The following is a 17,802-nucleotide window of genomic DNA, read 5'->3' on the forward strand; positions in this document are numbered from 1 at the left end:
GTGAATTGTTGGAGCTGCGGGCTGGCGGGGGCCCGGGACCTGGTAGTCTTTATCCTGGGGTCTTGGGGGTGGTGTCAGGGGAGATGGTTGGTGCATTTTTGGGATTCCCTGAATTTGGGTCGTATTGTTGGATTGGAGAGTGGCAGGTGTGACTCCATTGAACGGGGAGGGGGACAGAAGGCAGGAGGCTGTGGGCTGGTTGGCTCAGCATCTGTTGTGGAGAAAATGTTGGAGGCTATTGTTGGAGGAGGTTATAGCAGGTTGGATGGGCTCAGGGTCATTGGGCAGAGTTGGCATGGTTTTGTTCCAGGGTGGGGGTTGGTCACGTTTGGCTGGCTTGTTGCAATTCTTTGGGAGGGGGGTATCGTGTGCTGTGGATGGAGGGGAACTGATGGATGTGCTGTGCGTGGATTTCCAGATGGCATTTGGAGGAGTGCCAATCGAAAGTTGTTGCAGAGGGTGGAGGCTCGTGGTGTGGAGGGGTGGCTTGTTGGCGTGGGTGAGGGATTGGCTGGCAGGGAGCGGAGAGTGAGCGTGGATGGGTCTTTTCAGGTTGATGGAGTGTGGTGGTGGTGTGTCACAGGGATCAGAGCTGGGACCTCAGTTGTTTGCAGTTTGTATAGATGACTTGGGTGGGGGGATTGAGGGGATGGTTGCTGAGTTTGCTGATGGGTTGTGAGGAGGACATCGGGAGGCTTCAGGAGGATGAGGGTGGGTTGGGTGGGTGGGCAGGGATCTGGCAAGTGGAGTATAGTGTGGCTGGGTGTGGGGTTGTCCATTTTTGCAGGGGTAATGGGGGAAGAGGCATGTTGTCTAGGTGGTGGGAGATTGTGGAGCTCTGGGTGTCCTGGTACATGGGTCGCAGGGGCTGGTATGCAGGTGCAGGTGGTAATTGGGAAGGCTAGTGGAATGTTGTTGTCTATTGCAGGGGGAATTGAGTGCAGGGGTTGGGGGGTGGGTGGAGAGTTGTGTTTCGGCTGTGTAGGGCACTGGTGCGACCGCGTTTGGGGTCCGCATGCCTGACTGGTCACCTTGTTTTTGGGGAGGTGGGGGGGAGATCTGCATGCATTGGGGGAGTTCAGGGAAGGTTTGCTGGGCTGGTGTCTGGAATGTGTGGGTTGTCTTGTGAGGGGGGGCGGCTGCTGGGCTTGCGTCTGCTTGAATTCGAGGAGTTAGTTGGTTGAGTCTTGATTGAAGCATGTGGGATCCTGGAAGGGGCGGGGGGGGGGGGGGGTCTTGGTGGGATGGATATGGAGAAAATGTTTCCTCATGCAAAGGGGTCTGGGGCTGGGGGTTACTGTTCAAGGGTGGAGCAGAGATGGGATGGAATTTTTTCCACTCAGAGGGCCGTGGACCTTTGCAGCTCTCTTCCTGGGGGGCGGAGGGTGGTGGATGTAGAGTCTTTGGATGTTTTTGAGGCGGAGGTAGATGGATTCTTGGTGGATTGGGGGGATGGTGTGGGATGCAGATTTTGGATTGCTGTCAGGTCAGCCATGGTCTTGTTGGATAGCGGGGCAGGCTTGAGAGGCTGGGTGGCCTGCTCCTGCTCTTTATTCACATGTTCATATGTTTGACACAAAGATAGGTAGGAAAGTAGGTTGTGAAGACATATGGAGGCTAAAAAAGGATATAAATAGGTTAGGTGAATGGGCAAAGATCTGGCAAATGGAGTATAATGTGGGAAAATGTGAAATTGTCCATTTTGGCAAGAAGAATAAAAAAGCATATTATCTAGATTGCACAGCTCTAAGCTGCAGAGGGAACAGGGTGTCCGAGTGCATTAGTTATAAAAGGTTCGTATGCAAGTACTCAAGTAATTAGGAAAGCTAATAGAATGTTATTGTTACTTGCGAGGTGAATTATGCTTCAGTTATACCGGGCATTGGTGAGGCCACATCTGGAGTACTGTTTACAATACTGGTCTCCTTATTTAAGGAAGGATGTTCAGAGAAGGTTTACTAGGCTAATACCAGGAATGGGCAGGTTGTCTTATGAGGAAAGATTGGACAGGTTAAGTTTGTATACACTGAAGTTAAGAGTCAACTCTTAAGAGGTGACTTGATTGAAACATGTAAGAACCTGAGGAGACTTGACAGGGTGGATGTGGAGAGGATGTTGCCTCTTGTGAGAGAAACTAGAGCTAGGGATCACTGTTTAAAAATAAGGGTTGCCCATTTAGGACAAAGATGAGGAGAAATCTTTTCTCTCAGAAGGTCACGAGTCTTTGGAACACTCTTCCTCAAAATGCATTGGAGGCAGAATCTTTGAGTCTTTTTAAGGCAGAGCTAGATAGATTCTTGATAAGCAAGGGGGTCAAAGCTTATGTGGGATAGGCAGAAATGTGGATTTGAAGTTAAAATCAGATTAGCCATGATCTTGTTGAATGGCGAAGCAGGCTCAAGGGGCCAAGTGGCCAACTCCTGTTCCTATCTTTTGTTCAAATTCAATGAAGTTAATCAGCAACAAATCTCCAAGTCTAACAGGTACTTCAGCAACTGATTGAAGTGATTTAAGTCTAATTTAAACTACTGCACAAAGTGGCAGTGCTGTGGCCAGATTAAAACCAAAGTACACTGTTTCTTCACATCTCTCTGCAGTCTTGTCTAGATAAACATTCCAAGTACCACACCTGAAAGCTAAATCTTTTAATTAATGCTGCACAGTCCCAAAATCACCACTTTGCTTCAAAACAAAGAAGGCTGTACAAGGTCAAATGTAAATGCACTGGTACACCATACCTGAAAAACAATAAGAATACACCGTATAATGCACATGTCCTTGCTTGCCATGGCCTTCTCCATGATGTCACAGATACTGCTGAGGTGTTGCGCTTCAATGGGGTGCTGTTTTCCCAGGAAGTTTGAGATTGGTAAGTTAGCACTGGCAGTCAATAAATTGAGCTGATGAATGCACATTGCTCCCACATGATGCAGGAGTTGGTTAATGACATCACTGGTTGACACAGATCCATCTAAAACATAGAACACAGTCAATAAGAATAAAAAAGTTATGACCGCTGATCACATACAATGAACAAAAACTCAATCTGCAGTACATCATTATTTCCAGATCCAATTAATATTTGGGTGTCAGCTTCTTCCAGGTACTGCTGCCAGTATATTGCTGGGGAGGCGGTGACAGAGTGGTATTGTCACTGGACTAGTAATCCAGAGTGTCCTGCAGTCAGCATCGCTGTGAAGCAGTCTGGGAAGAGTGTCCTGCAGTCAGCATCGCTGTGAAGCAGTCTATGAAGAATATCCTGCAGTCAGCATCGCGGTAAAGCAGTCTGGGACAAGTGTCCTGCAGTCAGTTCTTGTTGAAAATAACAAGAGTGACATCACAAGACAGCGCGAGAGAGCGGCGGAGAGATCATAGCCAGCGTGAGTGCGCAGAAGCTTCAAAAAGCAACATCATCACTAAGGTGAGAGCTGATTGGTGAGCAGTGGATAAACGTTTTTCTCCGGTTTAAAATAGATTAAACTAAGGAAAGGTAAGGGTTCTAGTTTTTATTTAAAGTACATAAATAATTTAACTTTTTTATTGTATTTAACCAAGTAAGGGTTTTTGCTTCAACTAGAGGCATGGCAGGGCAGCTCAGTCCCATGTTATGTACCGCCTGCAACGTGTGGGAAGTCCTAGATGCTCCTTGCACTCTGACCGACCACGTGTGCAGCAAGTGCCGCCAGCTGCAGCTACTTTAGCTCCAAATTTTGAGCTTGAGCAGCAGCTGGAAGCACTGAGGTGCATCTGGAGGCTGAGTGTTTCGTGGGTAGCACGTTTTTAGACGTAGTCATCCCACAGCTTGCGGAAGTGCAGACAGAGAGGGCACGGGTGACCATCAGTCAGAAGAAAGGTGTCAGGCAGGTACTAAGGAAATCCCCAGGGTGCATCTCGCTCGAGTACCATTTTTCTGTGATGGAAGACAGTGAGAATGACAGTTCTTCTAGGGAGTGCAGCCACTCTCATGACACTGAGTGGCTCAGCTGCATAGTGGGGGAGGTAAAAGAGGGGAAGAGCAATAGTGGTAGAAGACTCGATAGTAAGGGGAACAGACAGGCATTTCTGTGGTCATAGACGTGACTCCAGGATGGTATGTTGCCTCCCTGGTGTCAGGATCAAGGATGTCACTGAATGGCTGCAGGCCATTCTAAAGGGGAAAGGCAAACAGACAGAGATCGTGGTACATATTGGCACCAACGCCATAGGTAGAAGGAGGGATGAGGTTCTGCAAGCAGAATTTGGGGAGCTAGGAAACAGATTAAAAAACAGGACCTCAAAGTTAGTAATCTCTGGATTACTTCTGGTGCCACGCGCCAATGAATAGAGAAATAGAAGGTTAGTCCAGATGAATGTATGCCTGGAGGGATGGTCCAGGAGGGACGGCTTTAGATTTCTGGGGCATTGGGACCATTTCTGGGGGCAGTGGGACCTGTACAAGGCGGACGGATTGCACCTGAACCGGAATGGGACCAACATCCTGACGGGGAAATTTGTGAGTGCTGTTGGGGAGGGTTTAAACTAACTTGGCAGGGGGATGGGATCCTGACAGAACATTCAGCAGAGGGAGATGCACAGCCAAAATTAGAAGAGAGAGCAAGTGAGTCTGGAAGACATAGAAGTTATAGGCCAGTTAAGGCACAAGGGACTTTGGCAAGGTTGGATGGTATTTATTTTAATGCAAGGAGTCTGATGAATAAGGCAGATGAGTTGACAACACAAATGAACACATGGAAATATGATGTCATTGCTGTCACAGAGACATGGTTGAGAGAGGGGCAGGATTGGCAGCTCAATATTCCAGGATATAGGGTCTTCAGGCGAGATAGGGAAGCAGGCAAAAGAGGAAGGGATATCGCAATATTGATTAAGGAATCAATTACAACAGTAAGGAGGAATGACACCTTAGAAGGCCCCTCAAATGAAGCCATATGGGTAGAACTGAAAAACAAAAAAGGAGCAATCAAGTACTATGGGCCCCCAAACAGTCAGAGAGAAATAAAAGAGCAGATATGTAGACAAATTTCAGAGAAGTGTAAAAATAATAGGGTAGTAATAGTGGGGGATTTCAACTTCCCCAACATTAACTGGGTTAGTCATAGTGTGATAGGTTTAAAGGCAGTGGAATTCTTAAAATGCATCCAGGAGAGCTTTTAAAGCCACTATGTAGAAGGTCATACAAGAGAGGGGGTGGTCCTGACTTAATTTTAGGGAATGAAGCCGGGCAAGTGGTAGAGATATCAGTGGGGGAACATTTTGCAGATAGTGATCATAACTCTGTTAGATTCAAGGTTTTTATGGAAAAGGACAAGGATGGTCCAGAAATCAGACTTCTAAATTGGGGGAAGGCTGATTTTAATAAGATCAGATATGATTTGGCCAAAGTGGACAGGGAGCAGCTACTTTAGGTAAATCTGTGTCAGACCTGTGGGACTCGTTCAAGAAGGAAATAGGGAGAGAACAGGGCCAACATATTCCAGTAAAGACAAAGGGAGGGACCAACAAATCCAGGGAACCTTGAATGTTGAGGGATATACAGGATTGGATAAAGAGAAAAAAGGAGGCTTATGGCAGATACCGAGTGCTCAAAACAGCAGAAGCCCTAGAGGAGTGTAGAATGTGATGGGGGAAACTTAAAAAGGAAATTAGGAGAGCCAAAAGGAGGCATGAAAAAACATTGGATTTTCCTTTATTTTACCTGCCAAAGTTATTTTACAAGTACATTAAGAGTAAGAGGATAACTAGGGAAAGAGTAGGGCCCATTGAGGGTAATTTGTGTGTGGAGCCGGAAAACGTAGGTAGGGTTCTAAATGAATTATTTTTGCCGGCGTTCACAATGAGAGGGACAACGTGGGTATGGAAATCAGGCAGAAGAACTGTGACATAATTAAATAAATTAGTGTAGAAAGGGAGGACGTTCTAAGTGGTCTGACAGGCTTAAAAGTAGAAAAATCTCCAGGCCTGGATGAAATATATCCCAGGCTGTTGAGTGAGGCAAGGGAGGAGATAGCAGGGACGCTAACAATAATTTTTAATACCTCTCTGGGCACAGGAGAGGTGCCAGAGGACTGGAGGACAGCCAATGTGGTACCGTTATTCAAGAAGGGAGGAAGGGATAAACCAGGGAACTACAGGCCAGTCAGTCTAACCTCAGTGGTGGGGAAACTATTGGAAGCAATTCTGAGGGACAGAATTAATCGACACTTGGAGAGGCAGGGATTACTCAAGGACAGTCAGCTTGATTTTGTTAAGGGGATGTGATATCTGACCAATTTGATTAAATTTTTTGAAGAGGTGACCAGGTGTGCCGATGAGGGCATGCTTTTGACATAGTCTACTTGGGCTTCAGCAAGGCTTTTGATAAGGTCCTGCATGGGAGACTGATAATAAGGTAAGAGCCCATGGGATCCAAGGTATTTTGGCAAATTGGATCCAGAATTGGCTGAGTGGCAGGAAGCAGAGGGTGATGGTCGAGGGGTGTTTTTGTGACTGGATGCCTGTGTCCAGTGGGGTTCCACAGGAATCGGTGTTGGGTCCTGTTTGTGGTGTGTATAAATGCTTTAGATTTGAATGTAGGAGGGCTGATCAGTAGTTCACGGATGACATGAAAATTGGTGGGGTGGTAAAAAGTGAGGAGGATAACCTTAAATTACAGGAGGATATAGACAGGCTGGTCAGATGGGCTGATCAGTGGCAAGTGGAATATTTAATCTGGATAAGTGAGGGTGATGCACTAGGGCAGGACAAACAGGGACAAACAAGGCACAGGAATACACAATGAATGGTCGGAACCTGGGAAGTACCAAGGATCAGAGGGACCTTGGTGTGCATGCCCACTGGTCCCTTAAGGTAGTGGGACAGGTTGTTACGGTGGTTAAGAAGGCAAATGGGATACTTGCCTTTATTAGCCAAGGCATAGAATTTAAGAGCAGGGAAGTTATGCTGGAACTGTATAAATCGCTGGTTAGGCCACAGCGAGAGTATTGCATGCAGTTCTGGAATCTGCATTATAGGAAGGATGTGATTGCACTAGAGAGAGTGCAGAGGAAATTTACCAGGATGTTGCCTGGGCTGGAGAGTTTTAGTTGAGAAGAGACTGGGTAGACTGGGGTTATTTTCCCTGGAGCAGAGGAGAATGAGGGGGGATATGATTGAGGTGTATAAAATTATGAGAGGCGTAGACAAGATAGACAGGAAGCAAGTTTTCCCCTTGGTGAAGGGATCAATAACCAGGGGGCATAGATTTAAGGTAAGGGGTAGGAGCTTTAGAGGGAGTGTGAGGAAGAATTTTTTCATCCAGAGGTCGGTGGGAATCTGGAACTCACTGCCTGAAAGGGTGGTAGAGGCAGAAACTCTCATGACATTTAAGTAGTATTTAGATGTGCACTTGCGATGTCATGGCATACGAGGATATGGTCTTTGTGCTGGAAAATGGGATTAGAATAGTTAGGTACTTGTTTGACCGGCGCAGACTCGATGGGCCAAAGGACCTTTTTCTGTGCTGTAGACCTCTATGACTCTATGATCCAGGCTTGAATCCCACCATGGCAGTTGGTGGAATTTGAATTCAATGAAATCTGGAATTAAAATTCTAATGATGATTGCAGTAAAAACAGGCAATCTGCCATCCTTACCTGATCTGGCCTACGTGTGACTCAATGCAGTTGACTCTTAAATGCTCTCTGAAATGGCCTAGCAAACCATTCAGTTGTATCAAATTGGTAAGGAATGAAAGCAGACGGACCAACTAGCATCGACTTGGACACCGGAAACGACAATGGCAAGCTCAGATCGGTCTAACATCTGGGAAGCTTGTGCCAAAATGTTGAGAGCTATCTCACAGACTAGACATGCAACAGTATAACATAGTCATACTCATGAAATTACACCTTACAGGAAATGTCCCAGACATCACCATGCAGTGGTATACAGTTGTGAGGGAGTTGCCCTCAACATAGACTCCAGGCCCCATGAAGTCACATCAGGTCAAACATGGGTAAGGAAACCTCTTGTGGAAGATGGTGTGGTTGGAAGTCAATCATCTCAGTTCTGGCACATCACTGCAGGAGTTCCTCAGGGTAGCCCAACCATCTTCAGCTGCTATATCGATGACCTTCCCTCCATCATAAGGTCAGATGTGGGGATGTTCAGCACCATTCGCGACTCCTCAGATATGAAGCAATCTATGTCCAAATGCAGCAAGAGCAAGACTGATAAATGGCAAGTAACATTCACGCCACACAAGTTCCAGGCAATGGCCATCTCCAACAAGAGAGAATCTAACCATTGCCCCAAGGCATTCAATGGTATTACCATCACTGAATCCCCCTCTATCAACATCCACTGACCTGAAACTGAACTGGATCAGCCATATAAATACTTCCTGACTCCCCAAACTCTGTCCACTATCTACAAGGCACATGTCAGGAATGTGATAGAATACTTTCCACTTGCCTAGATGAATGCAGCTCCAACAACACTCAAGAAGCTTGACACCATCCAAGAAAAAGCAGCCCACTTGATTGGCACTCCAACCACAAACATTCACTCCCTCCACCACCGATGAACAGTGGCAGCAGTGTGCACCATCTACAAGAGGCACTGCAGGAACTCAACAAGGCTCTTTAGACAGCACCTTCCAAACCCAGGGCTGCTACTATCTAAAAGGACAAAGGCGGCAGACACATGGGAAGTTCACCACCTGGACGTTCCCCTCCAGGCCTCTCACCAGCCTGGCTTGGAAACATCACCATTCCTTCACTGTCACTGGGTCAAAATCCTGGAACTTCCTCCCAACAGCGCTGCAGATGTACCTATACCACATGGACTGCAGTGACTCAAGGCAGCGGTTTACCACCAATTCTCAAGAGCAATTAGGGATGGGCAATAAATGCTCGCTTAGCCAGTGACACCCACATCGCATGAATGAAAAAAAAATTACCATCAGTTTGAGTGGTCAACAAAAATCCACTATAAAAGATATTTTCATATTTAGTGGTCCTACCAGAAATATATTGGGTATTTGTTCTGCACAACAAACCAGTCTAATTTTTCCCTCAACTTAAGTTGACCATGACACCAAATGCACTTTGTATGCTACTAATCAATAATTATTCCTTTTCATATAGTTTTGGAAGTGTTCCACATGTCACATGATGACATGTGTACATATATATATCTATCCCAAAGAAGTTGTCTTGATAGATTCAGATTGCCTGAAGGAAAGCACAAAGATCAGGTGAAACAGTAGCAACTCAACTCTGAATTTAAATTGCAGCTTTGAAATCAATTCAGTCCTGGTTTTCAGGTATCTGTGACATCACTTCACTCTCCAGTCTGTGTTGGGTGATCTGTGGATCACAGGTGGAACTTAGGTCTTAAGTTGAATTGGTTTTTAGCACTCCTGGACTTTATGGTTGGGGAGAAATAAGTTGAGACTTATCATCTATGATCATTATTTGGTGGTCATTGCTAAAAAGAGTACGTAAATGTTGATCTCTAAATTCAAAAAATCTGTTGGTACTCACTGTTTAGCATCCTTCAGAAAAGGAAGGCTGACAGATTGGAAGGGAAGGAGGAAGTGAATAGGCAAAAAAAGCCATGGAATTAACCCAATATTAATATACAAACCAAGTGCAGTCACCACAAGCACTAACCTTTTGGCTCAGGGATGATATGGCTAACACCCAATCTTTGACAGACATGATGGAAGGCCTGGTTACCAGGATTACACCACTGATCCATATAGTCACTAGAACACGTCCAAATCATATTGTTCATAGCATCATAGCAGGCTCCTAGTGCAAAAAAATAAATAATTAAGATGCAACCTACTGATGTGGGGAAAAAAAAACCTACATTGTGGTTTTTAAAAGGTGCACTACAACTGGTATAATATAAAGCAACAAAGGGCTGGGCACTGTGCTCTATGGAGCAACAACGTTCAAGTCCGCCACAATAATTCTAACCAGCATTTTCTGTTACCATCCAACAAAGGGGGCGCATCCTGTTTTCTCCCACTTCCATGGTCCACACCTCTTGTTGCCAAGAAAATGAGGAGGCCAGGTTCCAGACCTCCTCCAATACTTCTGTGGTTAACTGCTGGTTACAAGCAACAGCAACTCAGTGACATCCACATCAGAATCTTCCTTCCCTGCAATGCAGAGATGTGCAAAGATACCTTCCCATTCTGGCACTGAAAATCAGAGCTCCAAGAAATACCATCACACCCTAAGTTTGCAATTTTGGTCACTCCAACATGGAAGTGAACTTTTCACCAGCCTTGTGCCTAATCACAAGGTGAAAGATAATACTTTTTTCTTTGTATTAGATTAGCAAATATTGAACTCTGATCTGCTTCATTCTAGGAATCAGTGGTTAAGCATCAGGTCAAGTATTTGCACCTAATTCTGGCTACACTGCTTTTAAAAAGAATGCCGAGGTCTTAGGAATATTGCAGAGCAGATTTACTAAAATAGTGCCAGCAATATGAGAGTTCAGTTATGTGATGAGGCTAGAAAAGCTGGGATTGCACTCCTTGGAGCAGGCCAGGTTAAGGGAACATTTAAGAGGCGTTCAAAATTATGAAGGGATTTTAGTATAGGAGATAGGGAGAAACTGTTCCCACTGCTACGTAATCAGGATTTAAGATAACTGGAAAAGAACCAGGGAGGGATGAGATTTTTTTTTTTAAATGCAGCGAGTTGTTACTTGGAATGCACTGTCTGAAAGGATGGTGGAAGCAGAGTGAATAGTAACTTTCAAAATGCAAATGCATACTTGAGAAGGGTAATTTTGCAAGGCAGTGGGCAAAAAGCAGCATAATGGGGCTCTTCGTATAGTTTTTGCAGAGTTAGCACAGGCACAGGGAGCTTCATCTGTATTCAGGTTCTAAAGTTGTACACATTGACCATCTCCTTGTCTCAACTCCAAAAGGTTTCTTCCTTTTTAGCATTTTTTCTACTTGCAGTTCAATAAGAATTTGAAAAAACATTTAGGCAAATCAATGAACCATTTTACTCAACAAACATTAAGCAAAGTTATAGTTGAATGTTGATGCTGAACAAAGTCCAACTGTAACTGCCAATTTATACTGTCAGATAAGTTTGTTTGCCTCAGGCAAGAGAGCTACTGCAACTTGAATAAAACCTCTGTGGTGAGCTCTGTCAATCTATGCTGGAACATAAATCAAACCTTCCAAATTTCCTAATATGAAACTTAGAAAAGATGAAGTACTACTCCCATATGGTATCATTATTGCAGCTATAGAGAAGGGATATTGGGAGTACTGTCATAATGGCAATTGCTCAGTGAACAAGGATACCACCTTTTATTTATTACAAAGACAGACTTAAATTTATAGCGGTTTTTATATTGTTCTTTTACTTCAGAACAATATAGCCATAAGCTAAATCCTGGCTTTTATGCTTAGTCTAGCAACAGAAAACAAAGTCAACAGTGTAAATGGTGCAAAGAGACTGATAACTGCTGGGCTCAAAGAATCTAGGCTTCAAATTTATCAGCAACTTATGAAGTGTCTGATCGTGATCAACATTTTCAAAACGTTTAACATACGAGTTACTTTACAGTAACAGTAAACAGGTTTGCAAGATACTTCTAACAGAAAAAGGTTTACAATATTATTTGAAGCAGCTCCACTTGCAATATATTGTTCTTACCCAGTCCTGGAACCAGAGCACCCCGCCCAAGGGAACTGCCAGCTGCATCAATCAAATCTGCTCGGCTGCTAAATTGGCCATCTGAGACATTAAACACCAGGCTAGAGGATAAGACTGAACAGAAAGACACAGCAAGTTGTTATAATAATGAAAGCACAAAACTAATATTTATTACTTATTGCTTCTTGCCTATCTTGGATGCAAATAAGTGATTTTAGTGTAATCTTATTGCTAACATCATTTTAATAATACTGTCTTACCCTCCAACCCTCCGGATTCCTCCCCAACATCTTTGACTACAAAGCAAATTATATATCCTTATCCTTTCCTCATGCTGTTCAAGTTTTGACTGCCCAAGAAAATAATGAACGGTAAATTTGGATTTATAAATACAAGCAGTATTATCACCAATGTTTTTAATCTATTAGTTGTCCTGAATATGCTGAAGGCAAAAAGAAACATAAGCCAGTACAATCTCAAGTTGTGCAGTGCTCTTAATTTGGCACCTCAAATTGTCCTATCCTCTGCCAAACAAGTGAGGCCAGTAGCTAGCAATCTTACACAACTCTCAATATTCAATCTAGCTCAATACCAGGCAAGTTTGAGAATGAAAAAACAAAAACAGAAATACGTGGAAAAACTCAGCAGGTCTGGCAGCATCAGCAGAGAAGAACAAAGTTGACATTTCGAGTCCTCATGACTCTTCAACAGAACTAAGTAAAAATAGGAGAGGGGTGAAAATATACACTGGTTTAAGGTGGGGGAGAGAGGGGGGTGGTTGTAGGGACAAGCAAGCAGTGATAGGAGCAGATAATCAAAAGATGTCACAGACAAAAGAACAAAGAGTGTTGAAGGTGGTGATATTATCTAAAAGAATGTGCTAATTAAGAATGGATGGCAGGACACACAAGGTACAGATAGCTCTAGTGGGGGTGGGGTGAAATAAGACTAAAAGGGCATAAAAGGTATCGATTTAAAAATAATGGAAATAGGTGGGAAAAGAAAAATCTATATAAATTATTGGAAAAAAACAAAAGGGAGGGGGAAGAAACAGAATGGGGGTGGGGATGGAGGAGGGAGTTCAAGATCTAAAGTTGTTGAATTCAATATTCAGTCCGGAAGGCTGTAAAGTGCCTAATCGGAAGATGAGGTGCTGTTCCTCCAGTTTGCGTTGAGCTTCACTGGAACAATGCAGCAAGCCAAGGACGGACATGTGGGCAAGAGAGCAGGGTGCAGTGTTAAAATGGCAAGTGACAGGGAGGTCTGGGTCATTCTTGCAGACAGAATGAAGGTGTTCTGCAAAGCGGTCGCCCACTTTGCGTTTGGTCCCTCCAATGCAGAGGAGACTGCATTGGGAGCAACGAATGCAGTAGACTAAGTTGGGGGAAATGCAAGTGAAATGTTGCTTCACTTGAAAGGAGCGTTTGTTGGAGAGACCAAATGCAGACTGGGTGACTGCTTTGCAGAACACCTTCGGTCTGTCCGCAAGAATGACCCAGACCTCCCTGTTGCTTGCCATTTTAACACTCCACCCTGCTCTCTTGCCCACATGTCTGTCCTTGGCTTGCTGCATTGTTCCAGTGAAGCTCAACGCAAACTGGAGGAACAGTACCTCATCTTCCGACTAGGCACTGAATATTGAGTTCAACAACTTTAGATCTTGAACTCCCTCCACCATCCCCACCCCCTTTCCGTTTCTTCCCCCTCCCTTTTGTTTTTTTCCAATAATTTATATAGATTTTTTTTCCCACCTATTTCCATTATTTTTAAATCTATACCTTTTATGCCCTTTTAGTTTTATTTCATCCCACCCCCACTAGAGCTATCTGTACCTTGCGTGTCCTGCCATCCATTTTTAATTAGCACAATCTTTTAAATAATATCACCACCTTCAACACCTCTTTGTTCTTTTGTCTGTGATATTTTTTGATTATCTGCTCCCATCACTGCTTGCTTATCCCTACAACCATCTTCCCCCCACCCCGCCCCACTTCTCTCCCCCCACCTTAAACCAGCTTATATTTCACCCCTCTCCTATTTTTACATAGTTCTGTTGAAGGGTTATGAGGACTCGAAACATCAACTTTGTTCTTCTCTGCCGATGCTGCCAGACCTGCTGAGTTTTTCCAGGTATTTCTGTTTTTGTTTTGGATTTCCAGCATCTGCAGTTTTTTGTTTTTATCTTTAAGTTTGAGAATGAAACAGTGTTTTCCACAGCTCAATTGGGCAGAATGCAAATTTTCAAGTATACATTGCAATAGTCTACTGCAATCTCAGTTAAAATATCTGCACTATACACAGCTATAAATCCTCATATTACATTTTACTGAAATGCTACTGACTAAATTGCAACAAATACAACACCAGCATTTGACTACACATTGCTGCCATTCTGGACAATCAAAATCTCTACAATAGTAAACAATGCCAATCCATATTCATTGTTAGTAAAGGACAATACAATGCAAGGACTGTTAGCCTCCCACTGGTTAAAGTCCATGCTCTGCAGTTTTGTTGAAAATATTGAGAAAGACACAAAAGGCATAATTTACCACTACAATACAAAGCCCATAATGCAAGCTATTAAGAACACCTCCCCCAAATTCAGCTTACTTAACAATTTATTCTCGTTAATAAATTCTGCCTCTACCCAGAACATATTCTGTTTTCTGGACAATAGGGCAGATGCTTTATGGTCAACTGTGAGATTGTACAAGAGAGCATCTCAAGGTTCAATCAATTCATTTCCCTTCCTTTACTTCCCGTAACAAAGTACCTCATCTCTGCTCATCACTTTTTCCTCGCGTGGTCAGATTCAGATTTTCCAGCCACCTCTCAGCCACTAACCTCCAACATTCAATTCTTTAGCAGTGTCCTGCTGCTGCTTTCTGGACCCTGGTTTTGTCTGAGATTGACAAATCTCTGTAAATCTCCAGACATATTTTACTGCTAATATATTCAAAGATTTCTCATTACATTACATACACATAAGAAAACAGTGGAAAGCAATTATTGTAACACATTAAATAATGGAAGTTAATTTCCAAACATGCACAATTATCCCATTATTTCAACCTGTTTCATTAAGTATTATGCCAGAAATACTTTCATTTCTTAATCAAATAATTTCTTGACATAAATACTATGTGAACAATTAATGCTTTGACACAAAAATAAAATACTGCAGATGCTGGAAATCTGAAATAAACAGAAAATGCTGGCAACACTCAGATTCAGGCAGCATCTGCAACGAGAGAAATAGCGTTAATGTTTCAGGTCAATGACTTTTCAATACAACTCAGAAGTCACTGATTGGATGGAACGTAGGAGAGGTTAAATGACAGAAGGGATGATGGTGCAAGCCAAAAGGGTTGGTAATGGGACAAGCAAATAAACAAAAGGAGTGTCTAGAGGAAGCAATAAGAAAATGAATTCCAGCCGCTCTGTGAAAAAATAGGAGCAATGGTTATGATTTGAAATTGCTCAACTCAATTGTTCCACTTAAGTCCAGAAGATGAGGTGCTGTTCCCTGAGCTACCACTGAGTTTCAGAACAGTGTAGGATGCCAAGGACAAAGGTCAGAATTAAAATGACAAGCAAAGACCAACTTTTTCCAGTTCTGATGGAAGGCCGTTGACCTAAAACGTTAAATCTGTTTTAACCTCTACACAGATGTCGCCCAACATGCTGAGAATTTGCAGCATTTTCTATTTTTACTAACATTTTAAATAGCTGCCAATTGTTTATGCGCTTAGGGTATGGAAAGTATTAAAACAGTTAAAGTTCTCTGTGCTTCACTGAAAGTGCTCCCACTGGCATTACATTGAACTTCAAAGCCAGATGCATGAAATTTGCTGACTCAAACTGAACACGTCCTAGAGGCACAATTGTACTTTCTGTCCTTCTAAACTCTGGCTATATCAAAATAGCGCTTTTAGACAAATAATGCTAGGCAGATGATCTAATGATTAGAGGCAAAAACAGAATTACCTGGAAAAACTCAGCAGGTCTGGCAGCATCGGTGGAGAAGAAAAGAGTTGACGTTTCGAGTCCTCATGACTCTTCGACCGAACTGGTTTAATGATTAGACGTCTATGAATGGTTATGGTAATGGTGACATGAACTTAAAGTATCCTACGAGCATGTTGGTGCAATACTGAAGTATACAGGCATCAACAGTTTTATGCATTGGTACCTTGCAATACTGCATCACACACAGCTAGCCAGATCAGACAGTGTTTTCAGCAACCAGACACTGAAGTGAAGAGGGGTTTTAAAATCACATCTGACTTACCTTTTAAAGACGACAGTCCACTTGTGCCACCAAACAGGGAACGTGTTGCGGAACTCCCAGATCCTCCTGGTGGTGCACTAAGCATAACCAGGTATGTCCCACATGTATACATAGGGGTCTTCCTTAAAGTTTTCAAGGGTAAGCCACAGCTTGTGTTTGCTGCTAAATTTGGTTAAAAGAAAAAAAAGTCATACTTTGCTCACTTTCATTGCCTTTCTCTGAGGTAAAGAAAGCTTACCACTGAGTCAATTCAGTTTCCCTAAAAGCTAATTGCTAGTTAAACATACGATTGTCATCAGCTGAAAGTTAAGACTAAAATAATCAGAATTTAAAACAGATGTTCACTAAATATTTAAACCAATCTAGGCAACATTTCACATATTTCACATAAGTCACCAATTTACAGTTTAAACAGGCTCCAAGGTAGGATGAAAGCAGATCCCAGTTGCAAAGTCTATTTTGTTTTCTAAGATCAGGAGTCTATATGAAAAAAGCCAACATAAACACGTGCCAAATTCAAAGAATTTTTTGGTCACATGGAGTGTCACCTACATGAACAAAGCTTACCCTGAAGAGGATGGTGACTTGATGCAGAGGCATTCAGGTGACCAGTAAGTGCCAGGTAAGCATGATAACTCCAAATGTCACAACATTGGAATATTCGGCCTTGAAAAAATAAACCTTGCATCCAGAACATCCTAAAGTATATCCTCAGCATTCCAGCAGTTGTGGTACAAGCATACACCTTCCAAATAAGAAACCTATCATAGCCTTAGTGATCACTGCACTACCATCTTTGATGACCTTCCTTCAATTAGAGTATAAGGCCTGTGATGATGCAAGAAATACCCTTCATGGCAAAGATATTAAATATACGTTACAATACTGCACTCGCATGAATTACTGACCCACACCATTTAAATACCCCCAGAGTAATCAGGACATTCCTACAGGACAAGGCTTCAGAGACTACTCCAACTGCCTTATTCTTCCCCACTATGGCAACAGCAATGAGTCTGCCTCCTCCATCCCTCCTTTCTTTTACATTCTTGAGGTGTCAAGGCTTTCATGATGTTAGGCCTACAGATGAGTCAGATCCTTTCCTATTCTGTGGTTAATTATTAGGCAAACACTACTAGCTTCTCAAACTATGAACATGCCGAACAGCGACAACTTCAACCATCTAGAAATAACACTACTTCATTGCAGTAATAATCTTGATTGGCTTTTAATTGAAAGCCATTGGCTAATTCACATTTAAAAGCAACACAATAAGTTGTGCTGAGGATAAAGCCGCGAAAACAACAGTCCTAATATATACAAAATAGTTAGTAAAAAGTATGGTACACTGAGGTCATGCCTTCAGTTGAAGTTCCAGTATTTAGCAGAAGAAATGCTTGGAAGCAAACAGCGCTCAAGGTGTTAACACTGGTAAATTTTGTTCCTGATTATGCAGTACAAAAACAGGGACTTTATTTAGAATAATTGAACTGAGGAACTGAAGGTGGGCATGTTGATCAGGAGACTGGTGACTTGAGACTTTCATAGATTCATTATCCTCAATTTTACTGGGAGCACAGGCAGAATCAATTCAATTATTGCCGACTACTGTCTCCACGACCAAGTGGTTTATCTTTTCCTTTACAGCTTCAAATTTCACTTCCTAAGTTCAGTGTAAGGAATTTTTCAACTAATGCTGATGCATAGAAGAGGTAGGAGGGCAAATTGATAGCTTGTTACTGAACCTTCATAAGTACTCAGTAACTTAGAATACTGCAATTCCGGTTATTGCGATCAACTCTCTCACAATCATGGCCAAAATTCTATTGATGG

The 17,802-nt window shown here is 42.9% G+C and overlaps 1 protein-coding gene across 3 annotated transcripts in view; it reads right to left on the reverse strand.

Annotated features, from left to right (window-relative positions):
• Positions 1-17,802, reverse strand: part of LOC121285485 (probable E3 ubiquitin-protein ligase HECTD4) — a 301,376-nt gene that overhangs the window by 192,794 nt on the left and 90,780 nt on the right. For all 3 annotated transcript variants that reach the window (XM_041201967.1, XM_041201965.1, XM_041201968.1), the window contains exons 9-12: positions 15,970-16,131; positions 11,676-11,789; positions 9,654-9,794; positions 2,739-2,971 (exon numbers count right to left, since the gene is read on the reverse strand). In XM_041201967.1, the coding sequence (XP_041057901.1) occupies positions 2,739-2,971; positions 9,654-9,794; positions 11,676-11,789; positions 15,970-16,131 (650 nt within the window). The remainder of the gene's footprint in view (positions 1-2,738; positions 2,972-9,653; positions 9,795-11,675; positions 11,790-15,969; positions 16,132-17,802) is intronic.

Source organism: Carcharodon carcharias, chromosome 13, assembly GCF_017639515.1.
Source record: "Carcharodon carcharias isolate sCarCar2 chromosome 13, sCarCar2.pri, whole genome shotgun sequence".
NCBI classification, from domain to species: domain Eukaryota; kingdom Metazoa; phylum Chordata; class Chondrichthyes; order Lamniformes; family Lamnidae; genus Carcharodon; species Carcharodon carcharias.